This window comes from Mesoplodon mirus (assembly GCF_964341445.2).
Source record: "Mesoplodon mirus genome assembly, chromosome: 11".
Lineage (NCBI taxonomy): Eukaryota > Metazoa > Chordata > Mammalia > Artiodactyla > Ziphiidae > Mesoplodon > Mesoplodon mirus.
In genome coordinates this window covers 61,908,010-61,935,632 of record NC_138987.1, presented here as the reverse complement: position 1 = coordinate 61,935,632, position 27,623 = coordinate 61,908,010, and the positions used below count along the sequence as shown (strand labels likewise).

Below are 27,623 nucleotides of genomic sequence, written 5' to 3'. Positions count from 1 at the left end.
AGCTCCTTCAGCTATTTCCCTTTCCCAAAACTTGGCTCAGGAACAGCCAGTCCAACCGGAGGAGCCATGGGAGACAGGAATGGCACTCCTTTGACCCACACCCTGACTAGCACACTGCCTGCATTCAGGTGGCGGTAGGGGCAGGAAGGGGCTGTTGCTTCCAGATTGCCTCTCAACAGCCTTCCGGTAGAGGTAAAGGTGAGATACGGGGAAGAAACAGGTAGGTGACCAGAGATAGTTTGTAAGCTTTCTCTTGGGAGATGTGTTCGGCCTAGAGAGCCCCGGCCTCAGCTGTCACCCTTGAACCTAATTAAACAGGGCCCACCCAAAGTCACACAACCAGCAACTGGCCCAGGGCCTGGAGGGAGGAGGGTATTTATGAGGCTGTTTGAGGCAGAGGTTAGGCCTCCCACTTCCTCAACCCCCTTAACTGTAGGAAAGATGCCCATCATGACCCCAGACAGCTTTCTGGGCTAAAGACCTGTAATCTGGGGACAGAGCAGTGAGAAGCCCATGGCATCAAGAGTGCAAGCCCTGCCCGTCTGTGTTCCAGGCTCCAGTAAAGCTGCCATTGCTTTTGTAGTTTCTGGGGGCACAAAGGTCCTCACCAGGCTGAAGGGACCTTCCATTGTCTCACCCCTCTGCCCTTGGTTCTGTTAGCACCCCTGTGCCTCTGGTCTTAGAAGGGTTCTGTGTGTTTTCTTAAAAATGAATCTTTCTTTGACCTCAGAGCAAGAGGTACTTGAGGGCCACCTCCTCTGTATCTTTCAGGGACAGCTAGAGCCCTACACACGGAAGGCGTCCACAGCACACAGAGATGAAAGCAGTGTGATTCCAACTATGGGTCACAACCTGGTGGTGGGCCATGAGATCCATTTAGAGAGTCATGACCAGCATCTTAAAAAAAAAAAGAATACAATAAATAGAAAGTATCAGAGTGCATGCACATAGCAAGAATAAGTATTGTCCCATGAAACTTTTTTTTTTTTTTTTTTTTGCAGTACGCGGGCCTCTCACTGTTGTGGCCTCTCCCGTTGTGGAGCACAGGCTCCGGATGCGCAGGCTCAGTGGCCATGGCTCACGGGCCCAGCCGCTCCGCGGCATATGGGATCCTCCTGGACCAGGGCACGAACCCGTATCCCCTGCATCGGCAGGCGGACTCTCAACCACTGCGCCACCAGGGAGGCCCCCATGAAACTTTTGTTTCAGTTATCTCACAACACAAAATGTATTTCTTGCTGTGTGTCTTACTGAACCCCTGGTTCAGAGCACTGGTTAAGACATAGACTCACAAATACATAAAGTCTGCCTGCTCTGTGTCAGGCACTATGCTAGATCCAAAATGAATAATACAGTCTTAATCCATCTTCTGGTTGGGAAGTCTGTAAGCAAACTATCTGCAAGAAATGATGCTAAGTGCTCTGAGACAGTACATAGGAGGCTATAAAGCTCTGGCTTGAGAGTGGGTATCTAGGAGGGCTTCCCAGAGGAGGTGATGCAGTCAGAGTTCTTAGCAGGAAAGGACAGTGACCAAAAAAAAAAGAAAGGACAGTGACTAGGTTCTGGTATCTTCTCCATCTTATAGATAGGAAAGGAACTAGGTAAAGTGTCAAGATTCAAGTCTTAAAGTTAAAAGAGAACTTCTAGGGCTTCCCTGGTGGCGCAGTGGTTGAGAGTCCGCCTGCCAATGCAGGGGACACGGGTTCGTGCCCCGGTCCGGGAAGATCCCACATGCCGTGGAGCGGCTGGGCCCGTGAGCCATGGCCTCAAGCCTGTGCGTCCGGAGCCTGTGCTCCGCAACGGGAGAGGCCACAACAGTGAAAGGCCCGTGTACCAAAAAAGAGAACTTATAGGGAGTTCCCTGGCAGTCCAGTGGGACTCAGCGCTTTCACTGCCGTGGGCCCAGGTCCAGTCCCTGGTCCGGAAACTAGGATCCCGCAAGCCACGTGGCGTGGCCAAAAATAAATAAATAGATAAATAAAAAGACAACTTCTAGTCCTGCCTCCTCTTCTTAACAAGCTGTGAGACCTTAGGTGAGTCAGTTAACCTTTCCAAACCCTGTTTCCTCATCTACAAAATGGGCACATCTACTCTGTCAACCTCGAAGCAGTAAGAGATCAAATGTGACAGAAAATGTATGTGAAAGTACTTTGTAAACTATAAAAGGGGGAGAGATTGTCTCTATGGAGGAGGAAATGTACAGTGTAGAGAGGTGAAGTGTCCTGGCCAACACTACAGAGTGGGATGGGAGGGGTGGGGGGGAGCAGGTACCCCTCAATCCTCAGTCCTCAGCTCCTGCCTGCACTTCCCCCTCCTCCCACCGCAGCAGCTGAACTACCCCACTAGAGGGTGGGGGGAGGGCCCCAAAAGGCCCCCTAGCAACCTATTAAAGATTTACCTCAAAAATCCTTTTCTATTCATGACCTTTTGACCTTTTGACAAAGATGGGAGGTAAATATGTGAGAACTCCTCCCTTTCCCCTTCTGTTAATGAATTAGGATCTACCCAAACTCAGTGTTTAAAGTTACATAAGCATCATTCAGATCTTCTGTACCAGCTACTTTCATTTTGGAAAAACTGCATTTCCATTAAAATGGTGTTATATAAAAAGGTTTTATGTATGTATGTGTAGGAACAGAAGGAACTGGTACACGTGAGCACTGTGAAGGCACACAGGCACATACACATCACAACCTCACCTGTCCTCATGGGGAGCAGGTGTTTGATAGTTCCTGGTGAGTTAAGATGTGACCCGCTTGCTTGTCCTCCAACCCCCAGTGAGACCTGGCGCATGTTGGGCAATGGGAACTGCAGCAGGAAGGCCATCAGCTGCCCCCAGCCCCCCAGGGACCAGAAAAATCCTGACCTTCCTGAAAGTTCCTTCCTTGGCAGAGTGAGTTCCATTGAATCATAAACTGTTGGGGTTGGAAGTAGCTCAGAAGTCACCCAGTGCAATCTCACTGGACATTACTCTCACCAGCCTTGACTTGAACAGCTCCCTTTCTCCCAAGGCAGCCCATGTCACCTGTGGACAGCTGTAGCTCACTGGAAAAGACCTGATATTGAGCTGAAACCTGCCCTTCTGGAGCTCCCACTTCTTGGGAACAAATGTATATCCCTCACCTAGTATCTTGTGCAGGAGGCTCACGAGAGCCCAGGAGCCATAGCCAGCGAAGGGTGCCTGGGGCCTAAAAGCAAGGAGGGAGGGCAGCAAGAGTCCACAGAGATGAAGCTCTACCCTTAAAGACCTCTATCCATCTAAACTGAGGCTGGGATTGTGAGGGAGGGGGAGCGAAGCGGGCAGGGCTGGATTGGGAGGAGGGGAAAAAAGGGGGGAAGCCTTTAATGGGAATAAGTGAGTGGCTTTGAGCAAAGCCTGGCTCCTTATGTCTCATTTGAAGTGGGGGGGGCGGGGGGTCAGACCATCCCGAGGTCAGTTACAGCTCTCATTCTCTGAGGTCCTGAGTCCGCCTACACACACACATACACCCCTTTCAGGGTTCGAGGTTGTACTCTTATGTGAAACAGTGGGTCCACAATTCGAGCGCCAAATAGGAAGTAAAACAACTGCCCGAACCCTCTCTCTCATCCTGGCCCGACCTGAGTTAGGCTTCGCGGCTTGCTCGGTTACCGGAAGGGCGGAACCATTCTACCTTACCCACGTAGAACTCCACAACGGGAACACCCCAGCACAGAGTAGGGAAACGAGAGCTTTGGAGTGTCCTTTTAAGTAGTTGGGAAGGGGGTGTGGCCGAGGAGGCTGGGAGGCCTCAGCCCGGCGAGGGGGGAGTGGCCTGGAGGCGTGGCCGTAGCGTCTGGAATGTTGTTGGGTCCTCGCACCGCATAGTAAGGAGGGGTCACGCCCCTTTTCTCGGAGAGGGCCAATCGGAACGCCGGAGCGGTTTCAAGTCTCCCCTGCCAGCCTGCCCGCCCGCTACCCCACCCCCCCTCGGGGATTCGCTTTTTCCGTAACAAAATTGCAAAGCTCCGGATGTTCCGCAACCCGGGCCGCTCACAGGTGGAGGATCCTGGGGCCTATGACAGTGCTACGGAGCGGGAGGCGCCAGCGGGCTGTAGAGAGGCCGGGTTGAGATCCTGGAGGCGCGCGGGGGTGGGCGCTGCAGCCGCGGGTTGTTTATCTGGAGTACGGAGGGGAGGGGGGAGCCTGGAAACCGCCCCGTGTCCCATTTCCTCCTCTTGTTTTCGCTCCGGATTCTCCATGTTGGACCCAAACTGAGGAGCCCGGAGCTGCCGCCGGGGGATCGGGGCCGGGGGCAACCGGGGGAGCCGTTGCCCGGGCCTCCCGCTCTCCGTACAGGCCGCCTCCCTTCCCGGCCCAGGGGAGGAACAAGAGCAGGGATGTGAACAGCAGTGGGAGTCGGAGTCTCGGGAGCCGGAGCCGGAGCCGGAGCGGGCCCCCGCCCAGGCCCCCCAGCCCAGCCCAGCCCAGTCTGTGCGCCCGCGCGTCCTCCCGCCCAGCCAGCCCGGGCCCGCGGGATTGTTAGATGGAACACGGCTCCATCATCACCCAGGCGCGGAGGGAAGACGCCCTGGTGCTCACCAAGCAAGGTAGGGGCAGCAACTTCCCAAAACTTTGCGTCGCCCCCGGGCGGGGAGGGGGCTAGCACAGCCCAGAACCCGAGTCTCGGCCCCAGATCTCCCGGGGCTCAGAGTGGGGGATTCCGACCCGACCCCCTACTCCATCCGCCCCTGCGACCTGGTGCGCACTCAGGCCCCGGGGAGGGCTGCGCGGGGCCCCGGGCTCCCAGCGCCCGAGGGGGAGGGGCGTCATCCGCGCAGCTGTCACTCTGTTCTGCACTCCCTCCCCCCGGGCAGAGAGACAGAGGGGTGAGCGCTCCTAGCGCGAGTCCACTCGCGCCCATCCTCTCCAGAGCTGGGGGGTGGGGTCGTCACTTTCCCACACCAGAGCGCGCGGCTGCCCCAGGACCGCGGGGAGAGAGGTGGGGAGGGGAGGGGAACGAGGGGGTCCCGGGCGATCCCGAGCTAGAATGGAGCCGGGACTGGAGTCCAGCACTTCCCAGCCCCCCCCCCCCGCCCCCAAGCCCGAGGTTGCTCAGGCAGCGGTCGGTGACGGCGTCCGGCGGGACTTGGGACCAAGTTCACCGCCCCGAGGCGGGGGCGGCCGCGGTGGGGGAGGGGCCGAGCTCTGGCTGACCGGACCTGGTCCGCCCGCGGCCCTGCGCCCGGCCTGGGACCTCGGCGCGCGGGACTCTCGCCCGGCCGCCTCCTGCCGCTTTCGCTGAGCAAACAAGCGCGACCCCGAGGCCCGGCCGGAGCCCCTCCCTGCCCCGGTGCGCTTCCCCGGGGCCGCCGCCGCACACACAGCCGCGTTTGTCTAGCCCGAGATTGGTGTCCGTGGTTATATAATTCGCTGGATGGCATCAGACTCGGTGTGTTTCTGAATCGCGCCGCGAAAAAGTGCGAGTTCTCCGTGGGCAGCGGCTCGCGGCCCCCGCCTTCCTGCGGATCGGGTGGAGACACCAGGCGGGTCGCGGGCCCTCTCGGGGGCGGGTTTGGGGACTGGAGGGTGATTAGGCCGAGGCCTCTCCTGGGGGCGGGGGAAAGGTTGAGGCCTGAGGGTGGGATCTCTGAGTTTGGTCACGGTGGAGGCCCCGAAACTCTTCTCCCCTCCCCCACGTTCTTCTTCGGGCCTTGAGGAATGTGTCTAAAATAGTGGACAGAATTTCCGCGGGGAGTAAGGACTAGCGTTGTTTTTTTTTCTGGAGAACTTCCCAGACTGGGGCCACCTGGCCTGAGGCTGGGGAGATCACGCTCTTGGGCCCAAATTCGGAGCGTCCCTGCCCTTCCCCTCAACGCCCCCAGAACAGGGCAAGAAGGGCCAGTGCTGCACTTGAACATACTGAGGCCTAGAGCCTGGCGGGGGGCCCAGCTGTGGAGCCTGGGTATAGCCCTGCATCCCCGTATTTGGCAACATTAGTCAGCAGATCACTTATTTCAGGGGTTCCCGGTCCCAAGGAGCTCCCCCAACTTGCCTAGGGGCAAACGGGCTGGCCTGGTGGTTTCAGCCATTCCCTAATTCCCCGGTGCAATGGGGTGGGGGGAGGGGGGCGGCGGGGTGTAGTGTGTGTTTCCTGCATCGCTGGCCCTACTTTCAATAAGCCTTGCCTGCTCAGATCCCAACCCCCGCAAAAGACCCTGACCCGCCGCTCTCCTGACTGCATCACTAACCAGGCTGCAGCTTCACCCCTCTACTGGCTGCTCAGCTGTGCTGAGGGCTGAAGAGGCGAGGCTTTCTGGGTTTATAACTTAACTTCGGACTCTTCCCGCTCTCTTCCTAACCTCATCCCAGGAAGGGACTCCAAGTGCTAGCCAGAAATGAAGAAATGTGGATGTGGAAGGATTCCAGAGGGGGGGCAGTGTTGATGAGAAGGGGAAGAAGAGTCCTGAGCTTCCCTACTCTGGTCCTCTCCTCCTGGTGGGTAGTGGGGCTCAGGAGGGTGCCTTCCCAGTGAGGGGACCACACCAGGAATGAGGGAAAGCTGGACTTCTGAAGGGACAGCTTACAAATCAGAGTTGGAAGTTTCATCCACCAGAGCAAGTGGTAGGGAACAGAATAGATGACAGTAGAAAGCAAGCAGCTGGCTTCTTGACAGCGTTCAGCTGCTGATGTTGGTTGGATTTTTCTTAGAGTTACGTTTTTCATTTTTTGTGTGGTTTGTCCTTCAGACTTATCCCTGGAGGAATCTGAATTCTCAAGCCGACAGCTTGGGGGTCTCTCTCCCCCCGTGTAATTTGACTGCATTCCAGAGAAGACATACTTTCTTCCTAGGCTGCTTGGGCACCCAGCAACCAGCAAACCAACTTTCTGAATCCCTCATCACTTACAAACAAATCCTGCATCTTTAAAAAAATAAAATAAAATAAAATAAAAGTAAGGGTGGGGAGCACATGTTTTATTTAGCTCATTTTGGAGTTCCGTGCCCTCTCCCCTCCTCACAGTGTCCCATTTCTAGCCTCTGCTTCCTTTTGGAAAAGGGAAGGAGTACTGAGGCAGTTTATTAATCAGTAAATTTCTAGAAAAATACAAATTGCTCCTAGCATGGGCGGTTTTTTAGTGAAGTTGTTTGCCATTGCAGGTTTCTTTTTCTTCTTTTTTAGCATTCTGTTCGGGAGCTTTAAGGCTGGCTGGGTGTGTTGATGATTCAAAAGTAATTACAGTAGGGGAAGTAGAACAAACAAAGTTGCTGAAAGCATTGATGATAAAAGGACCAAAATTGGATCATCTTCCCAAACAGATGGGTGAAATGGCTTCCTGGTACAGCAAGGATAGAGTTGTGTACGATACCAAAGTAAAAAAGAAAAGTTAATATCAGTTTGGCCAGAAAATGGCCATTTATTGCAGCCCCATCCGAGGGTGCAGCCCCATTGCTGGGAGATTGTGCCTCGGGCTTTGAGGTTAGATGGGGAGAAGCCAGGGAAATGGGCCCACCTTATAACCTCCCAGTGTGAAATGAGAGGGTGGAGGCAAGCTCCTCCAGAGCTTGAGTGACCCACAGCCCCTCTGGGGGAGTTGGGACCTTTTTTGTTTTGTTTTGTGAGGCCTGAGCCCCTTCCTTTCAGGGAGTGGATGATGATGCCTTGAGTTGTCTTTTCACATGTAGAACTGAACAACAGGTTCTGGTAACTGACCATCCCTAAGAATTAGGCAGGTGGCAGGTTTTTCTAACTCTTGCTTTCTCCCCATAAGGGAGAAATTCTGCCTTACTGTCTCATGTAGAAGCTTAAACACCTTTCACTGTGGTTGTAGCTAGGCCCTTAACTTGAAAAGTTTAGACCAAGTCTCAGTCTCCCTGGGGCTTTCTTCCTTAGCTTGTTCTGTGAGCATCCAGAGTGTGTGTTCATAGCTGGCTCCTCCCGCCCCACTGGTGCCTCTCCCCTCCTTGCGCAGCCTCAGCCTTGGCCTCTGTGGCTGCTGAGTCTCGCTCCTCTGTCTCCTCTGGAGTTGTTCCTCCATCTTGGAGTGAGGTAGGGGCTTGTGTGGTGACTTAAGCTTGTGTTTGCTGTCTCCTAAAGCAACCCAAGGGAGCCCTGCTAACTCAGCAACAAGGTTTGTAAATGCCCACCATCCCGGGACTGGGAGTTTGCAGTTCTGCTGCTGAGTTTGACTTGCAGAGCTTGCAACGGACCAGGACTCAGGAATTGCTGTGAAAACCCCTTGAGAGACGGCAAGGGGTGGTAGTGTCCCTGAATCCTGTCTCCTCCTTCTCAACTATAGGGGTCTTAAAGAAACTGGGTGGAAGAGAGGTCCCGTTTCATGCTCTCGGTGGGACCTTCCACATCCCTCATGATCACGGACTTTGTTAAAATGGTAAATACGATAGAAGTCACATTTCTAGCCAAGGTGAGTTGATGCTCCCAGCCTTTCTGTGGAAAATTAATACATGTGCTCATAACTAAGCAAGAGAAAGACAATACGTATTTATATGTAAGTATATATCTCTTCCCCTTCTCCTCAACTTTCTTCCTCCTAGCTTTTGGGTAAGTTGGGTTATTGTCTTTTATTACCATCTTGGGAAGTTTGTCTCTCAGGGTGAAGAGGGGATTGGGGGGCAGGGGCAGCACTTAGAAGTGTTCAGTAGAATTGCTCTAGGAGCAAAATTGGTTGCCTCAGGCCTGGATGCTGCAAATCCCTATTTGCAGTGAGACTTGACAATCACTTTACTGTTCTGAGTGACTTATCTATAAAATAGGAGTCTCAGTCTCTACACTTCTCCAATGCCTTGTACTTAGCAGATAATTAATAAATGTTAACGTCCTTCCTTTTTAGACAGCTAGACCACCACTCCGGTTCTCCTCCATTCTCCCAAGGACATAGTGCAAACAGCACACGGTCATGTGGGTTTTATTGTTAAAGACAGGTGGCCGGGGGTCAGAGGGGACACCGATGTGAGGGCTTAGGCCTTCTGGAAGAATCACCCTCTGAGACTGACAAACAGCCTTGCTGCACAGACCCCTTCTTTGTGCCCCTGTTACATAGGATGGGATTTTATGTGAGTAGCATGTGCCTTGGGGCTTTTGCCATCCTGCCTGGCGCCTGGGCATCTGGGATGGGAGGAGGCCGGGGAGCCACGCACCTCCCATGAAGAGTCTCTGAAGTCTAAACCTTGTGAGCAGTTGCTCGGCCCCTCAGAAGTGGATGTAATGAAGACTTGAGACAACTGTGTGCTGCGTTCTCTTACCGTCTGCATTTGTTTCGAGAGTTAAAGAACCCAGTGAGATTAAGATTTCTTTAAGGAATGCTAGTAACAAGGAAAGAAAAAGAAGCTGGGATTTTGAAGAGAAATAGATGTTCTTAAGCTATGTCTTAGCTGCTGTGGTTTGGGGGTATAACCTTGAGAAAGCACAAACTCAGCATTAAATTGCTTTTCACCCTGTCTCAGACCAGCCAGCTCGGGAAGCACAGAATTAACTCACTTGTCCTGCTGACACCGGGTTGGGTGTGGCTCCGTCATGATTCCCTCCCTCTTCTGAAATGGAGGAATAGTTCCCAACTGGGATGCAGATGAGCTTATTAACGTGCAAATCTTATGAAGGAACTAGTAGAAATCAGAGTGGAGAAGTTGACTTAGAACTTGAAGCCTCTCTGGACCAGAGGCCAAATAGAACAGAGTTTCTTTGTCTGGCAAAGTGCCCAGCCCTTCAGGTCTGAGTGTGCCTGCACCAGGTCTGTTATTACAGAATGGGTGCTCCAGCGAGCACACGGCCTTCTGGGCAGGAGGTACAAGGATGTCCTGTTTTATTCGTCAGCTATTCTAAGGGTTAGCCTTAAACCCGATCTCTCAGTGGACCTGCTGGCATTTCCTTTCCTTTCTCAGGTGCGCCTGGTCCTCCCCTCCCACCCTTCCCCCCACCCCAAATCAGGCTTTGCTCTTATTCTCTTTATGTTCACTACCTTCTTTTTCTCTCTTGACATATGAATAGTTTTTGCATCCTGTAGAATTTGCTCTTTCCCACCCACACAGTTCTCAGGGAACAAATGTGGCCCCAACCCCAATGAGAGCCAAGCAGATTCATGGGAAGGCTCAGAGCGCATACCGCCGGTGTGTGGAAGTGCCTTCCCAGGACGTGGGTCCTAGCTCTTCTGCCTCCATGGCAGAATGGGGCTAGGGCCCCTCCTTCCCAGGAACAGGGACCTGCAGGAAGAGACAGGAGGCTTGGGTGTTTTGCCTTGTGACAGATTAGAGCAAGTGCCCCTAGAAAGGAAAATCAGGCTCTGGGGTGCAAGTCCCCTGAGACCTGCAGAGACATTGAGCCAGTGAGATGTGGTGGGGAAAGGGGCCACGGGGACTCTGGCTGAATCACCCTCCAGTCCTGGAAGGGTTAGTCAGGGACCACTGGCAACCTTTAGACATTGGTTCCCAGCCAGGGACACACATCAGAAACTCCTGTGACACTTACTAAAAATACAGACCCCACCTGGGTCTTAACTGAATCAGAGCATGAGCAGGTGGGCCGGGCATCCGTGTGTTCCAAATGCTCCCTGTGATTCTGACAGGTGTCCCTGGAGAAGAGCCAGGTGAGCGCAGCAGCGGCCCCAGCTGCCTGTTTAGCCCTGAGCAGGAAGAGTCCCTGGAGGGATCCAGTTTTCCTGTTTGTTAAAGGTCCCTTGGCTCCTAAAGGGGAGTCCAAAAGTTTTCTGAGTGTGAATGGACAGTCGTGATCCCCGCTTACCAGTAAGGATCACATGATATCTCACTGTGGGGCAGGCACTGCCCTCGCCTTTTATATCTATTGGTAGTGTCTCACTTGAGCCTCACAATGACCTTGTGAGATGCGAATGATCCCCACTTGACAAGTGAGGAAAACCTCCGCTGAGAAACCCCAAGCACCTTGTCCACAGGAACGTGGCCGGTTCGTGTCAGCTAGGACTGGCTCAGAGTCAAACCTAACGCTGACCCGCACTGCCTCTCATTTGTGTTGTGCATTCCACTTTTTAGAGTGCCTGTTCAAGCTTCAGGGGATCTGAAGCCACCTTGTAAGGGACCATGCAGTGTAGACCTTTCCTGATCGGCCTGCGAGGAAACAACCCAGGGTGGTGGTGCCTTAGGTGAGACCACAAGGCTGCTTGAGAGGCTGAAGTGGGGCAAGAGCCAGGCTTTCTGACGTCCAGCTCAGTGCTCTCTCAGTGGACACACCTATACTGGTGGGCTGGTCCCAGGTGCAGCTGGGGTGTGGGAGGAGGAGGTGAGTGACCCTGTAGGCGGGAGAGACTCCCTGGCAGGCTCCTTCCAGTCCTTGTGCAGGGGCCAGCCATGAGAGGAAGGACGGAAGGAACCGGTTGGCCAACCTAAACGAGTGTGCGCGCGCGCGTGTGTGTGTGTGTGTGAGTGTGAGTGTGTGAGATTGTGATTGGTTTTTGTGGAGTCCTGGAAAAGGCCAGTTCCCAGGGTTGGCCCTGCCACTGCTCCTCTGTGACCTGGAATGAGAAGAAGTCTCTGTGCTCTCTTTCACTGTGAACATTTTGAGATTGAGACTGAGTGAGATAAAGGTATGAAAGTGCTTTGTACTGAATGACTAGCAGCTGAGATTTACTGAGCATTTTACTAGGGTCGGGACACACCCAGACCGCATTGTAATTCTCACAGCTCTATGTAATAGGTAACGTTAGTCTTTCCATTTTACAGATGAAGAAACTGAGGCCCAAGGCCACACACCTTATATGTGGCAGAGCCAGGATTTAAGCCTAAGTCCATGGCACCTGTGTAACCACTGTTGTTCACTGGTCAGAGGAGAGACGGTTGAGGGTCCCTTGCTTTGTCCTGAGCTTTTGTTCTTCTTTCTCCATCTCACTCTCATGCATATGTCACCTAAAGCAGGCTTCTTAGCTGGAGAGGAAAGAGGCACTAGATTCTTCAGGTCTTCCACCGGACCCAAGCATTTCAGGAATCGGGCAGAGAGCCAAGTCGGGCTGAAACAGCCACTAAGAGGGTGTTTGTGTCCTGGTGGCAGGTTTCTTTTAGCCTCCCGGCCTCCCACAGGGCCTTGCTCCGCACCTCCTTAGGGGGAGGGGGAGGCTCAAGGTGGGCAAGTATGGCTTCCAGTCCCCCACGATGACATCTCTGCTCTAGCAGGCATTGCGTACAGTAAAACAAGGGCAGGGTCCAGCCCTTTGGGTTTTCCTGGATGGCATCTCAGGTCTATCACTGCTGCTGCTGTGAGCCATCAGATCACTTCCTGACATCCACCAAGAGCATTCTGGTGTGGGGCTGGGGGCTGAGCCCGCTGCTGACGTATCCGTGAGGAAACTGCTCTGGTCCAGGGCCTGCTGCTGCTTCTGGGAACCCACCCCCAGCCCCAGCATGTTTCTAAAATATGTTACAGCTGCCCAGGCGGGTGTTCTGCCAATAACTCTTTTAAAGGCTGATTTGGAAATTGACAGAGTATCTTGATCCTGTTTTAGAAGTTGCCAGGGATCCCCTGCTTCCAAAACTTAGTGCTTCTTGAGGGAAGGTCCTGAAGTTGAGGCCCTATGTTGAGTCAGTGACGACTGCTGGAGGGGCAGGGAAAAGGCAGGCAAGGCAGCGAGGGACCGGGTCCCCCACCCTCACCCCACAAGTGGCATTAAGGACCCAGGACTGAAAGAAGTCCTCCTCTCTTAGAAGAGGGGTAGAGGCAGGGAGCTGTCCTGTCCAGGGAAGGGGAAACCAATGGAGACGTCTGCGTAGGTAGGACGGCCTGGCTGCTGGTCGCGGGGAGGGCGCTAGTGTAGAACATGCTGGTGTGAGCCAAACAACGTGGCTAAAACTACTTTTTAAAAGTCCATGCTGTCAACTTCACAGCTGCTCTCTGGAACTTCGGGAACTGGTGCCGAGCTGGGTGAAGCCCCCCCACCCCGCCTTGTCACCTGAAGAGAGCAGTGTCAGCAGTTGAGCACTGTGGAAACTGGTACACCCTGCCTCTGGCTTCCAGTCTTTCCTGTGTGGGGGATGTCTAGGCATCTCTCACCTTCTTGTTCCCCTGCTGACTCACCTGATGGTCCAAGAGCCCTTCTGTCCACCTGGCGCTTTAGGGCCTGTCCTTAGCCAAGGCACAGATGCCCCTTGCTGAGGACCTGGGAGGACTCCTCTCCATGGGGAGCCCCAATCAGATGCATCTTGGCTGCAAGGCCCAGGCAGCTGGCCAAGAAAGGCCAGAAATGCTCCAAATACTCTCCTTCCTCCAAAAGCTAAGGGGAGGGAGGCCCCTCCGGGAGGCCATTTTATAGTGATAGCCAGACTAAATCCTTTGCCGTGGGGGGAATGAGAGATGGTGGAGAAAGAAGTACTCTGAGAGGTGAACCAAGAACGCGTCCTTCTACATGAATGGGCTTGTTAAAATCCGACAGCCTGAGAGCTTGCCTTCTGCCGAATCCCAGGCGGATGTGTGAGGAGTTCCTTTGCTGGGACACAAAGCTGTGTTGTTGGCAACAGTGATACCTCAACCTGACCTTCAGAAGAAGGTTAAAAATAGTGTTGTCCAGGCAAAGCCGGTCTTCATCTGTGTGTGCACGTGTGTGTGCGCATGTGTGTCTACAGCATACACGTATGCGCACAAGCTTCTTGAGAGGCAGAGGCAAATAGTATCCCCACCTGGTGCTTCTTGGGGGCCAGTGATGGTGGACACAAGGGGAGAGGGCATTCTTTGTCTCAAGTGGAACAACCTCACCTGCTTTCCTGTTACTTGCAGAGACCAGCCAGGGAGTTTGCAACTGGAAAACAAGTTTTGTAGTGAATTTGGGAGAAGGTGTTAGGGGTGTTTTTGACTTTCTGAAACCTGCTCATGGTCAGAGTTCCTCTGGCACCTTTCTCATCTTCTGTTCTTGAGCTTCAACCACATGCTGGGTGGGTGGCCACAGTGTTGCCAAGGAGTGGTCATCTCCCCTTAGATAATATGAAAATGAGCGCGGCATTTAAGTTTAGTCTGCACAGTGCATTACCGTGTTCAGTCTTGTTTATCAGGAGAGTGGTCTTGCTGTTACCCCAGTTAACGGATGAGGAAACTAAGGCGCAAAGAGGCTGTGTGGCTGAGTAGTAACTGGCAGAGCCTGGACCCCAGCCCAGGTGATCCTGGGGGGAGGGGGAGGGGGAATACCTCCCACATCCCCCCTTCTCTTCACATCCTGCCTCAGTAGGAAGCCTCACAGCAGTGAGCTGAAGGGGTGGCTTGGTTTCCCTGTTCTCAGCAACCTGCGCACTTTCTTCTTGAGCCAGAGCTCCCCCCGTTAGGTCTGTGCTGGTCCTTTCCGACATTCAGCCCCAAACCAGATGTTCGGAGCAGGGAGAACAGATGCACATCAGTAATGGAGCTTTGTGGTACCCCCTGGAATCCTGCCCTCCCTCGCTGGGGAAACCTGTGCAATGAAATCCTCACAGGCCTGTAAACCCTCCTGTGCCAGTGTTCGTCTCCCGGGAGGGGGCCACTGCCCCTTCCCGTCACACACGGAGGGGTGGGGGTGACCTGCACCTGGTTGTCAGGGACACAGTGCTGAGCGCTGGTTGAAAGGAGTCCTTTGAAAGGCTCTTTGATACGAGTCTCAGATCCCTCTCTGGGTGTATCCCCTCATCCTTAAACCCACTCAACAAAGTGGCTCTTGGACCAAAGCTCCTGGCTCCAGCTCCGCCCCCCCCCCATTGTGCCAGTCAGAGCAGGTGCAGGGCCGGGGTGGCGGTGAAGGGAGCCTTGTACTATTTCACCCCTTACACTTTTCATGGACTGCCCAGCAAAGGAGGGGGGCTGGACCCCAAACTGATCCTTCACCAGCCCAGCCTAGAGAGGAGTAGGGCACACACTCCTGAGAGATCTTAAGAGTGCACCGCCACTCCCCACCTGTTGCAGGAGTAATCGTACACGATGCCCGAGCTGTAGGGGACCCTACAGAGTAGTTGTTAAGAGCCCTGGCTCTGGGTTCAGGCAGATCTGGGTTCAGATCCTGGCTCTGCTGTCCTACTACCTGTGTAACCTCAAGCAGGTTACTTAAGCTCTCTGTGCTTTGGTTTCCCTCCTGTGAAATGGGGGATTAGTGCTTAGAAATGGGTTTGTAGTGAGGATTAAATGAAGTAATGATGTCAAGTGTCTTGACACAGGCCTGGCCCATCACTGGTGCTCAGTAAACAGGACCAAGGCCCAGAAAGACCGAGTGGCTTGCCTCAGGGGCTCAGCTCGTCATAGCCCACTTCCCTGTCCTCGTAAGGGAGGGAGCCTTTCTAACTCTTCTGGGCGGTTGCAGACCAGCGAAGGCTTCCATAGGTCCTGGCTCTGTAGAAGTGACAAAGGCCCTGGAGGCCCCGGAGTTATTCACTCAATCAGAGTCCCAAGCACCTGCTGCTCAGAAGCCAGAGGCCAGTGAATGTACCTGGCTGAGGCCACTGTAGGCCCCGTCAGGAGGCAGCCATGTTAGGGGGAGGCTGAAGAGGCCCTGATGGCCACTGATTGTCAGTGGGAGTGTTTGTAAAGGTGAGGAGGACACACAGCCTGGAGAAGGACTGAGGGAAGTGGGGCCCCAATGGGGGAGGGGGGTTAGTGAGGGACATCTGGGGTACTGACCTTGCTGTTGTGGGTCTGGGGTCCCCTCCCCAGGCGCCACAGCTCTTTGCTCTGCTCTGAGCGCCTGCCCCCGGGGTCAAGGCATCTGTGGTCTCTGAGGCCCAGGGGCTGCCTGGCCGCATTGTGTTTTAAGAAGACCTCATCCCCTGCAGAGTCCAACCAGCTGAGGAGCGCCCCCGCCCCCTCCCAAGCTCCCTGTCTGAGGCTGAAGCGCTCCTGCCTGCTGGGCCTCCCGCAGGGGGCACCGGCGAGGCCTCTCCACGGCCCCAGCCAGCTGCCCCTTTCACCCCCTGCCTCTCAGGATTACTCAGCCTTCACAGCGTCTGTCACTAAGATGCTGAGTGTGTTCTTGATGGCCTCTCTTCAGGAAAGGCTTGGGCTGTGTGGCCTTTTAAGAAAGGCTCAGTGCCCGGGTTAAGCCTCTGATTGTGGTTCTGCGTGAAGAAACCATAAACCAAAGGAAAAGAGATGGTTCAGCTTTGGTCTTGGAGCTTTGTGTCAGCGTCTGCTTGCGTCCCTGGGCTCGGAATTGAATGTGGGCCATACAGGCAGGTGGAGAAGCTGTCCTTTCCTTCCGATTTCTGGATAGATTATTCAGAGTAGGAAAGAGTCTGAGGAACCTCTCATCTTGCTGTCTTTAAGTACGGGGCTCTGCTCTCAAGTTTGTCTCCTGGACTCAGGGGCCTTGGGCGAGGCCTCCAACGCAACTTTTTCTTCAGGGCAAAATCCCCAGTCCCTGGAAATCTTGATTCTTCCAGCAGGGCCAGGAGCTTGAGAGTGATATCCAGGTTTTTAGGCTAATTGCTGGGGAAACCTGAACATTTTTTAAAAGGTTTCTAATCGTCATACCAGTGTCAAGGGATCTGCCCGACCCAGGGAGGGGAAGGAGAGAGCACTGGACCAGACTACTGGGGTGCCCAGCCTGCACCTGCAGGAAGCCCTCAGCCTTCCTGTTGAGCCAGAGCTGAGTCGGTTGTCCTGGGGCGGTGCTGACTGCCCCTTGACTGAGGGTCAGCGGCCTCACCTTTGGTCCAGGGAACAGAGTTTGGTTTTCTCTCCTCTCCAGGGGCTCAGGCAGCCCAGTAACTGGGTGTTAAATGGCTCTCCCATCACCTCTTCTGCCGGAGCCGCCTCCGTGCAGGTGCAGCATGTACTCTGAGGATTGAGCCAGGGAGCTTGGCCTTGCTGGGGTGGGGGGCTCTCCACATTGCCCCCCCTTTCCCTTAAACCCAACAGCACGGGGAAGGTTATCCTCAGTGCCATGTTCTGTTTGTCTCCCCCCCCACACACACACATAAAGGCAGAGACATTTCTGGCACTTACTTCCCTGCACAGGAGTTTGCCCTGTGCTTTAAAGCGCAGTGGGGTGGATTTCATCCCAAGGCCTGTCCCCCGCCCTGGCCCCTGGAGAGGAGACCTGTAGCTGAGGACCATTCTGGCAGCGGTTGTGCGGCGCCACCTCCTGGCCACAGCACCCATCCTGGCTCCCTGCTCTTGCTCAACAGTTGCCGGAACAGTTCTTCTAAAATAAAAGGAACTTGGTGGGGGGAGGGGAGGAAGGCGGTCCAAGAGGGAGGGGATGTATATACACATAGAGCTGATTCACTTCACTGTACAGCAGAAACTAACACAACATTGTAAAGCAGTTATACTCCAATTAAAAAAATAAGAATAATAAAAGGAACTTGAAAAAGACTTTCCGAAGTCCATTTCTGGTTGATCCTGTAAATGCCTGTAGCTGTTTCTATCAGCTTGGCCTTTCTGGGGCTGCCTTGCCAAGCCTTCTGTTAAAATGGCTCTGTATTTCCAAAGCCAAAATTGTCAAGGCAGGACTTAGCAGCTGTAGCCGAGAAGCAGGGACGTCAACCCAGAACCCAGCGCTGGATGTATGTGTCCCAAGAGAGTGATATGCCTGTGGTCTTTGAGGGGAGGGAGTGCTAAGGAAAGTGACTGGAGTGTGGGATGGACACAAGGGTGTGAATGAAGCTTGTAGTTTCTTGGGGCTGAAGCTGTTCTGTTTTCTAGTCTGTGTTCTAGTCTGGGCTCAGTGCTGCCAACTAACTGACTGAAGGAAGCTGACCCAGAACAGGGCTGTAGCTGCACCGACTTGCAGAGGTCTAGCTCACTCCCTTCTCTAGAATGGGTAGTATTCTGGGAACTGGTGTTAGGCAGGAGTTTTGTGAATTACCTCGGAGGGTTCCCTGAGTGTGCTGCTACCAAAGTGGATTCCATAGCTGGCCCCATCTCTCAGTGCCCTTTCACCCCCATGGAATGAAGGGCAAGTTTTCTGCAGTTTATTTCCCAAACCAGGGACTGGGGATTCCTGCTGTTTCTACTTTACAGAGAAGATGTTGGAATAAACGTGTACATTTCACTGTTGGCTGTATTTGGTTGTTCGCCAAGCACGTGCCTTGTGCCCCAGTGGAGCTTATAAACTAGAGGGGATACAGCACAGGGGTGGGTATTCGTGGACAGACGCCCTGTAGCTAATGCCTCTGTCGTTCCCTCCACTCTAGGCCTGGTCTCCAAGTCCTCTCCTAAGAAGCCTCGTGGACGTAACATCTTCAAGGCCCTTTTCTGCTGTTTTCGCGCCCAGCATGTTGGCCAGTCAAGCTCCTCCACTGAGCTCTCCGCATACAAGGAGGAAGCCAACACCATTGCTAAGGTAGCTGGATCCAGGGTGGTGTGATGCCAGCAAGGACGGGACTGCTGTGAGCGAGTGGGGGTCCATGCAACCACGGCAGGAAGACAGGGCAGCCTTGCCTGAGTTGGAAGATCTCTGGCCCAGAGGAGGCCCTTCCTCTGTCCTTTCCATAGTGGTCCATCTTCTTCCTGTTGATTCCATTTGTGGTGTGGGCCATCCGGATGTCCCTGTGGTTTCTGAGGGGCCCTGCGGTCCAGATCCTTCCAGGTTCCAGGAACCATGCAAGGTGCTTTGCACAGATTGTCTCATGTGACCCATAGCAGCCCTGCAAGGAGAGCCAGAGGATTCCCACTCACAGACGGAAACTGAGACTCAGAGGGTATATGTAGCCGCTGAATGGTTAATGGTTAATAAATGGTAGTATCAGGGTTTGAACTCAGATCTCTCTGGTTGCAAGTCCTGTGATTGTTGTTTTTTATTTTTAACTAAGCAAAAATACCTTCCAAGTTACTAGGCTTTCAGGGAAGCAAGGAATTGAAATTCTATCACACTCTTGATAACCCCTTCCAGCACTCTCACCTGTACCTGTGAGAGACATTTGGAAATGTGTGGGTGTCTTTGATTCTTATAATTACCAGAAGATATGTCTGGCATTTCAGAGGCGGGGGACAGAAATCCTCCTTTCCCCAGTGCCATTTGTACTTCTTTCTGAAACACCAAGGTTTAGCTGTCCTTCCTTTCTTTCAAAGCCAGGCTAAAGATACATACATCAGTGAAAAATCACCTCATTATCCAAAACGGGACAATGGTTAAACGAAGTACAACATGATGGTATTAACTGAACTATTAATTTTTACTAAGAGTTCACAACAATGTGGAAGAGTATTGAGTTGCAACATTAAGTCAAAAAGCAGAATGCAGGGCTTCCCTGGTGGTGCAGTGGTGTGAGAGTCCGCCTGCCGATGCAGGGGACACGGGTTCGAGCCCTGGTCTGGGAAGATCCCACATGCTGTGGAGCGGCTGGGCCCGTGAGCCATGGCCGCTGAGCCTGCGCGTCCAGAGCCTGTGCTCCACAACAGTGAGAGGCCCATGTACCGCAAAAAAAAAAAAAAAAAAAAAAAAAGCAGAATGCAAAATTATATGTCATGAAGAAAAAAGACTGCTTGCCAAAGCAAGCTTGAAGGAAATGCACTAAAATGCCAACATTAAGTTTTTCTAAGTGCTAGGATTTTAATTCTTCTTCAGGGTTTCCATTAAGATCACTTACTTGTTACATCATAACGTTTTACTTTTAGCCAAAGGTAGGAAGAGGCTTTCTGAGCTCTCTGCACTCTACCTCCCCTCACATTCAGGACCCACAGTGTGGGCTCACATTGGCTTACTGGTGTCCTGTAGGGGCTCAGCGCACCTCCCCCTAATCTAGGCCCCCAAGGAGGATGAAGAAAACACATGTTTTCAAAGAGAAGCCTGGGTTCCAGGACTAAGCAAGAGGCCAAACCTCCACAGTGAGGAGTTCTGATTTTGGTTCTGCCTCTGATTCTGTGTCCCTGCGTCAGCTGCTTGAGTCCCCTGTTCCTTGGAGAGGCAATGGCAGCTGAGAACAGGGACACTTCCTTCTCCATCCTTCATCAGGCCTAGTGTGGAAAGAAGATCTTGGCCCCTTTCCTGCCCAGCTCTTACGGAAAGTCACTTTTGTCGTGTCAGGGCTTTCCAGGGGTCTGGCGTCTTGGGGAGAAGATTCCCCTCCAGGCCTGAGTGGGCTTTAGACAACCAGGAAAGGCATTGGTGGGCTGGCCCTGACCACCTTCTTTTCTCCCGTAGTCGGATCTGCTCCAGTGTCTCCAGTACCAGTTTTATCAGGTATGTGAGTCTCACAGGGTATGTCCTCAGAAGCCCCAACACCCAGTGATCCCTGCTAACCCCATGCCCCATGCGGTGATGCCCTCATTGCTCTGTGTCTGGCTGGCTAACTCCCTGCCCTCGGAAGCTATTTGTCCCAGATATTTGCTAAGGGCCCACTGTGTGCAAGGCATTAGATTGTGTGTGGGACAGCCGGTATCCATCACCAGCTCTGGCCTCCATCTCCAGTATCCGGATCATTTCACAGTCCCAGGCTGAAGGAAAGAGCCAGCTCAGTCTCTTCTTTCTCTACCTCTTGGCCTTTAAGTGTCGCCTCTCTTGGGTTGAAGTAGGGGGCTTCCATCTCCTCAATGGGCCCAGCTCTTCCCAGAGTTCTACTGGGGAAAATTAGTCTTTCTTGGTGGCAGATTCAGTAGCCTGGCTCTGGTTTTAGATTCCAGGGACCTGTCTGCTCCCGGAGGTGACAGAGGAAGATCAAGGAAGAATCTGCGTGGTCATTGACTTGGATGAAACCCTTGTGCATAGTTCCTTTAAGGTAACTGGACATCTGGAGCTCTTCTTACACTTATCCTGGGCTGTCTTGGAAGCCTGACTGCAGGTGCCAGTGAAGTGGCCTAAAGTTGATGATGGAAGAGTGATGAGAAGTAGGAGGGCCGGCCTCTGGTATTTGGCCACAGTCACATCACAGATGCCTGGAGGCCCCACCGGAGAATGATGCTGAGTGGGAGCCCCTGCTCTCCACGGTCACTGACAACAGGCTACAGCTGCCGTCCCCCCCCCCACCGTCGCAGCACAGCCACCAGGGCTCTGTACAGGGGTACAAAAGAGGGGTTAAGTCAGCCTTGGGCCACGCCCCTATCCATTTTATCAGGATGTTTGTTAACTCAACAAGGCCCAGAGACTGTCTCAGCTCAGGTAGAATTTGCAGGTGGAGGTAAGGAGGGAAAACCAGAAGGGGTGTCGCAGCCTGTACTTGGGTGAGAGCCACTTAGTTGGGACAGCAGGAGCTTCCTAGGGCCTCTGATACTTGTCCCTCCCCACCCCGCCCAGGGGGCGGAGCGCTGGCTGTGGCAGGGACTGGGGTGTGGCTGGGCTCTTGTCCCTTCTCACAAGCTGAGCTGACTCATTAACTCCTCTGCCTTCCAGCCAATCAACAACGCTGACTTCATAGTGCCTGTAGAGATCGAAGGGACCACTCACCAGGTGAGCTGCGGCCAGGCCACGCCCAGTCTAGGAGCTTGGGGTCTTCTGCCCCTCGGGGCTTGTGTTCCATCAGTTGATCCTTTCCTGTAACTTCAGCCTCTCTGCTTTTATTGGTAACCTTTTACATTCGAGGCTTTCACATGTTAAAAATGCAGCCCCGCATCCCCCTCTAGTTGTCACCTTTTTTCTCTTTGCAGCTAAGCTGTTTAAAATTAAATTATTTAATAGTAGTAATAGCTATCATTTACTTATCTCCCCTGCCCCTACTGAATGTGACCAGCACTGTTATATGACTTAATACATTTTCTCTAAAGCTGAAGAGTTGGTGTATCTGCCTGTTACAGACAAGGAAGTCAGTACTAGCTGTTTTCTCTCCTCCCCTGCCTACCCATTCCATCTAGCTGGTGAATTTCTTTCTCCCCAGAACAGGCATCTCCTCCTCTGTAAAGCTTTCTCCAATTCCCCTCCCCTTGGGGTCCCTACACTGGATTCTGCCACAATAAATACTCAGTACACATCTATCAAAAAGCGCTTGAATCTAAATAAGGTGAGGCTCTGGCCCTACACAACCTGCTCAGTCCAGGGTTAAGGATCCTGTGGTGTTGATAGTCAAATAGAAGAGTTACTTGTAGGGAAATGGGGTTTGAGGCTTCCATGGGTGGTCAGCACTATCCTGTGTCCATTAGAAGCTTTCTTCACCCCACCACCCTCCTCCCAGCTGAGATGCTCTCCAGTCCCAGTGCTGGACTCTGCACAGCAGCTCTTTACAGTCTAGTTGAGGGTATAGAGATATACAGAACCCACAGATTTTTTTAAAAAGGCATATCTTCAAACACTGTGAACTCCTGGCTAACAAGGAGAGGTGTGAATAATGGAAAAGGGATGACATTTACATGAGCGGGGGGTGGGGGTGAGGTGTCTACCTGCAGAAGGTGCGTTTTCAGCAGAGTGTTGAGAGGATGCCAAGCTTGATGAATAGCCAGGAGGAGGGAGGGACTTGTTGAACGTTAAAGAAATGGTAAATGAAAGGAGGCCCGGTTGTGGCTACCTGGAGCAGAGGGTTCCTGCTGCAGAGCTGGGAGGGGTCTGGTGTGTCGATGGCCAGTCCAGGCCGTCTCCAGGAGGGAGAGTCATGGCAGGCACATACTCTTGAGCAGGGAGTGAGCTGGATGAAAAGAAATTTGAAGGAGTGGTTCCAGTAGCACCTGTGTAGGCTGGATGAGAGGAGAACACCTGGATGGAGACAGGGAAGCAACAGACAGCAGGCCCATGAGGGACATGCAGCCAGTGAAGCTTTTAGGCCATAATGTGCACGGTTATGAAAGGTGGACACAAGAGTTAGGGGTGGCTGTCAGGGGCAAGCACAAAATGGGGGGGTCACTAGAGCAAGATGCTGCAGGGTGTCAGGTCTGCAGTCACTGAGGGGGAAAAGTCACTTTCCACTGGTGCATTTCAGAGAAGCTCTGTGAGGGCATGAGGTTTCAGGAAGTATCTGCGACCCTGCCTGATGGGGACCTGGACTAACTGTCCTGTCAGAGCCAAGGACAGGAAACTCCCACAGAGGCTGTGGCTGGATTCAAGTAATCCAGGATAGGCTGTTTCCATCTGTGAGGCCTATTCTTGATTACTTGTTTCTGGAGGCAGCTGATGGTTCGCCGCCGGAAACAGAGATGGCTCCTGGGACATTAGGTGTTTTTGTTTTTTCCTGAGCTGGGTCAAGGTTGGGACCACTGAGCCGGCAGAAGCCTGGTGAGGAGGTGACGCTCGTGCCCTGGTCTGTGGGGTAGAAGGCTTCCAGCCAGGTGGTCCCAGAGGCTGGGGTGTGGGAGTCCAGACAGAGTAAGGTCTGAACCTACTTACTGCTCTTTGTGTAGGTGGTAACGGTGACCGATGCTGTGATGCTTCACCCTCATAGGGATGCCTCCAACAAGCCTATCTGCTTTTCCTCAGGTGTACGTGCTCAAGAGGCCTTACGTGGATGAGTTCCTGAGACGAATGGGGGAACTCTTTGAATGTGTTCTCTTCACTGCCAGCCTAGCTAAGGTACCTGGGGGCAGGAGGGGAGTAAAGAACTGGGAACAGGTGTGGCAGCTCCTTGCTGATCCACAGGATACCACGGGGAAACCAGGACTGCATCCAAACAAAAAGCATCTTCTCTTTTCTCAGTATGCTGACCCTGTGACGGATCTGCTGGACAGGTGTGGGGTATTCCGGGCCCGCCTGTTCCGTGAGTCCTGTGTGTTTCACCAGGGCTGCTATGTCAAGGACCTCAGCCGCCTGGGAAGGGACCTGAGGAAAACCCTCATTCTGGACAACTCGCCTGCTTCTTACATCTTCCACCCGGAGAATGCAGTGAGTGGTCCAGATACACCCACATGGCAGGGATTGGGAGAGTCCCTGCCCTGGAAGGAAGAGGGAGAAGGGGACGCTGGTGGAACCATGGGCTTTACCAGAGGGGAGGGCACCACCCCAGGCGGACCAGCCAGCCTCCGGGGGTCCGGGGCAAGGGAGGGAAGCGCTGGCGGTTGGGAGGCTTACGCCACCTTTCCCGCTCCAGGTGCCCGTGCAGTCTTGGTTTGACGACATGGCAGACACTGAGTTGCTGAACCTGATCCCAGTCTTTGAGGAGCTGAGTGCGGCAGAGGATGTCTACACCAGCCTTGGGCAGCTGCGGGCCCCTTAGCCTTCCCTGCTGCCAAGCAATGGCCATCCCAGTTGGGGACTTTCCTACACTGTGCCTTTATGATCAGCCTGACAGAGTGGAATCTGGAGCATCTCACCAAATGAGACCTGGAACTAGAAGTGATCGGAAAGAGCTTTAGGACAGGTTAGATGCTGAGTGGGCAGATATCAGACCAGCGATACCCAGAGCTGCCTGCTCCCTGAGTTGGGTTCCTGAGATGTGAGTAAGTGCGTGCGTGCGTGCGTGCGTGCGTGCGTGTGTGTGTGTGTAAGTGTGTCTTGCCTTGAACTGTGGTCCCGGGATATAAGTGTTTCAGGCTGGGGGAGAAAGCGGATGATCAAGACTCTCCCCAAGTTAGTCTGTCTCCTCTCCTGTCCCCCTGAGAGCCACCGAGCTCTATAGGGATGAAGACCATTGAAGGCTCCGTCGCCAAACCTATGGCCTTTCCTCAGTGTTGTAAGGCTTATGCCACGGAGAAAGGTAGGGTCAGAGGCTGCCTTCGGGTGCCCCAGGCACACATCTCCCTGAAGCCTTGCTCTAGCCGACTGCTGCAGACAGAAAGACGACATTTCTGGGAAGATGAAAGCTTGTATCCAGAACTGGTAGCCCCAGTGGCCATCAGGTCCTGTGGCCCAAGGGCTGCACTAGCCTCTGGCCGAGTGCCTGGCTCGGGCCCTTTCTGTGTCTCCCCAAGGCTTGGGTGCCGGGCCTGCCTTCCTCACCACCTAGCCATAGTCTTGAACCTGTGGGGAAGGAGGTCTTCTCCCTGCCCTGGAAGAGGACAGATAACTGATTTCTGTTATTTTGACTCTGTTTTAAAATTCTTTTTCAAAATGTGGAGTGTTGGGGCTGTTTTGTTTCTGACAGAGCTGCAGTCCTGGGCCTGAGGTGAGCGTGGGAGGCCCTGGGGGTGCAGGGAAGAGGAAAATCCCAAGGGCATGAGCGTGTGTGTCCCCTTGGCTTGTAGGTCAGCTGGGCTCGGGATGTGTCCCTAAGTCTGCTCTTCAGGCATTCTCTGCTGGTGCTGCCGCAAGGACTTTGTCCCCAAGTCTGGGAAGGGCGCTCTGGGTCCCACCCACCTGTTTCTTGGGCAGGGCTCTTTTCTCTCGTGTCTTCCCCCAGGGCCAGGTGTCTTCATCCTTCCTGGCTGTTGCTTTTTCTCTCCAGGGTCTGAGGCACTCCTGCGTTTCCTGGGCTGAGGGGCTGGGTGTTCTCACCGTTTAGTTTGCCAACGTAACGCACGTGCCTCCTGCCAATGGTAACAGGTGTGAGTGAGCTCTTCACACACCTGCGCTTTGCGTGTCTCTTTGCTTTCAAAGTTTCTTAATAGTGAATGCTTTAAAAAATAAGTCACAAAAAGGAAGTTTCCCCAGAATGGAAAACAAAAGGGGAAGTGCTGCTGTAATTGGGAGCACAAGGGATCCCCCAGAGGGAGCCCCACTTCAGCATCACTGCCTTAGCCATGGCCTCCGCTCCCTCCCTCGGGTGGGAGGGGGTTCCTATCCCCCTCTCTGTTTTCCCTGGAGGCAGATGTCACAAAGCATTTGTAAGTTGCTTCAGGTGCAAGAACACCGCCCACTCAGGACTTACCCCATTATCCTTTTCAGACTGGCCACACACTAGGGCAGTCTGAGGAGCTAGCCGGGACCAGGTGGTGGAGTAGCAGCTTGGTGTTCTGACTGCCTAGCATCCTTCTCTAGCATTGTGATGCCACCTCCCCTCCTTGTCCCAAGGTTGTGAGGCTTTGTCTTTCCCTTTGGTGTCACATGAGTAGAACAGGGTCCCCAAAGCCCATGTGATCATTTCCCAGGCATCATTCCCTGGTGCCTGTGTGATCCTGCTTCACGCAGGTAGGGGAAGAGGGCTCCAGGGCTGGCCAGGAGCGACACCTCCTGAAGGAAAATGGGAGCTTCTGATTCTAAGGCCCTGGCCTAGGCCTCTATCCTAATATTGCAGGAGGGGCCTCTCTCCCAAGCCCCATCCTAAGGGTTAGCCCTTGGGCCACATCTGCCATGGGGTCCGGCCATGCTTTTCTGACTAAATAAGCAATAAGAGGCTCTAAGCTGATGCAGTTCTGAGGCCCCTTTCTGCCCTGCCTTGGGTCTCCTTGCCTCCAGGTGAAGGAAGAGCTGGCGCCACCCGCTTTCCTATCAGACTTGTCCAAGTGTTCCAAGGGACTCGTGACCAGAGCCCAGGATGGCTTGGTGGGAGTGTCCCCGCTGCTTCTGCATGAAGCCCGGCTCCAGAGGCCTTGTTCTCGCCAGAACCCTGCCCTGCCCCCGTGCAGTTCCTCACCGGAAATGCCGCACCCCCCACTCACCCTCTCCTCCCTTTGCTGGAGAGGCAGCTCAGCCAAATAGGTCTAAGCAGGGTCCATCGGTGTGGACCAGAGCCAGCCTGAAGTCATTATGCACCTTCTGGTCTCCAGTTTCACAGTGTGTTAGGGGCAAGAGATGACTGCAAGACTTGCTCCTTAGAGGAATCAGGCCAGACTCAGTTTTGGAGGAAGGCAAGATTGAGAGGGAGCCAGTTCACCCCAGGATCTCTTCCGGGGTTTCCTACCAGCCCTTCCTGTTTGAGGCTGGTCTTCGGGAAGCAATAGGCCACCAGGCCTGGTCGACCCCAGTTCACGCCGTGCCAGGAATCTGCCCACCTGCCAGGTTCAGTTCTTTAAGGTGCCTCTTCAGGGACACAGTGTGTCTCTCTGATTGGGCTTCTAAATCAAAAGCCTGATGTTCGTGTCCCTCTCATAGGGGGAGCTTTGGACACAGGACCGGTTTGGAAAGGGTCAGGTAAGAGTTTCCACTCTGCACATTGTAGAGGGGACACTCTGTAGGTCCATGGGTCCCTTACTATAGCGAGGTTGAGTGAATTTGCCTTCAGTTAACCTGGGACCTTCTGTTTAATTCCCTCCTGCCTCCCAAAGATTTTGACCATTTTATAAATTCCCCTCTGTTAACAGTGGCCCAGAAACTTCTCTGTGCGAAAAGCATGGGAAGTCTAAAGGCAGTCATTCCCTGGGAAATGGATCACGTTCTGTTTTGCTACCCCTACCCTGTTCATGAGGCCTCATTCAGTAAGGCAACCCCCGCGTAAGGCTGTCCTGTATCCCATGTCCCAGACACGTCAGGCGTCTGCGGAAAGTAAGCTTGTTTTCCCCTTCAGGTCTTCAGTCGGTTACTTGCCACTACTGTCCCTCAGTCGCCTTTTTTGTAAAATGGGGTTTTTAGTTTCGTCCTTTTATTTTAATACTGGTAAATACTTGCATTCAAGCAGGGGAGGGAAGGCAGGGGTCTGGCCCCCTGCCCCATTCCTTTACTGCTGTGGGGCTTGCCCCTGGAGCAGACCCTCCTCTTTGCGCCCCGTGAGCTTCTTTGCTTGTAGTATCTCAGATTTTACATGTTCCATGTCGTGCCACGTAACCCCCTTCAAGATACCGTTCGGAGGGTGGGGGAGATCTGCTTCCCACTGTGACTGGGCTGTGGGGTTCTGACTACCTTGCTTACAGGTTCATGGTTTGATAAACTTGTTGTATTCAAAAACTTGAAATGTAGGACGCCATTAAGTGTCTGTTTATATTTTTGGAATATTTGTACTACTTACAATTAATGAATAAAAGTGGGTTTAAAAAACCCATCCGTGAATGGGCACTGCCTCCTGACCCTCCTC

The 27,623-nt window shown here is 53.4% G+C and overlaps 1 protein-coding gene across 1 annotated transcript; it reads left to right on the top strand.

Annotated features, from left to right (window-relative positions):
- The first annotated feature begins 3,983 nt into the window (after positions 1 to 3,983).
- On the top strand, positions 3,984 to 27,602 carry CTDSP2 (CTD small phosphatase 2). Its single transcript, XM_082635439.1, has 8 exons — positions 3,984 to 4,569; positions 18,081 to 18,229; positions 20,030 to 20,068; positions 20,502 to 20,603; positions 21,215 to 21,271; positions 23,222 to 23,314; positions 23,438 to 23,623; positions 23,829 to 27,602. The coding sequence occupies exons 1-8, from the start codon at positions 4,506 to 4,508 to the stop codon at positions 23,952 to 23,954; spliced, it is 816 nt and encodes a 271-aa protein (XP_082491565.1). The 5' UTR covers positions 3,984 to 4,505; the 3' UTR covers positions 23,955 to 27,602.
- Positions 27,603 to 27,623: the final 21 nt, after the last annotated feature.

What these genes read in the sequence shown, in the direction of transcription:
- CTDSP2 (XM_082635439.1), top strand. Translation starts at nt 4,506, where the DNA reads ATGGAACACGGCTCCATCATCACCCAGGCGCGGAGGGAAGACGCCCTG. An exon ending in CCTGGTGCTCACCAAGCAAG is followed by an intron (nt 4,570 to 18,080) that starts GTAGGGGCAGCA and finishes CCTCCACTCTAG; the next exon opens with GCCTGGTCTCCAAGTCCTCT. An exon ending in TCCAGTACCAGTTTTATCAG is followed by an intron (nt 20,069 to 20,501) that starts GTATGTGAGTCT and finishes CTCTGGTTTTAG; the next exon opens with ATTCCAGGGACCTGTCTGCT.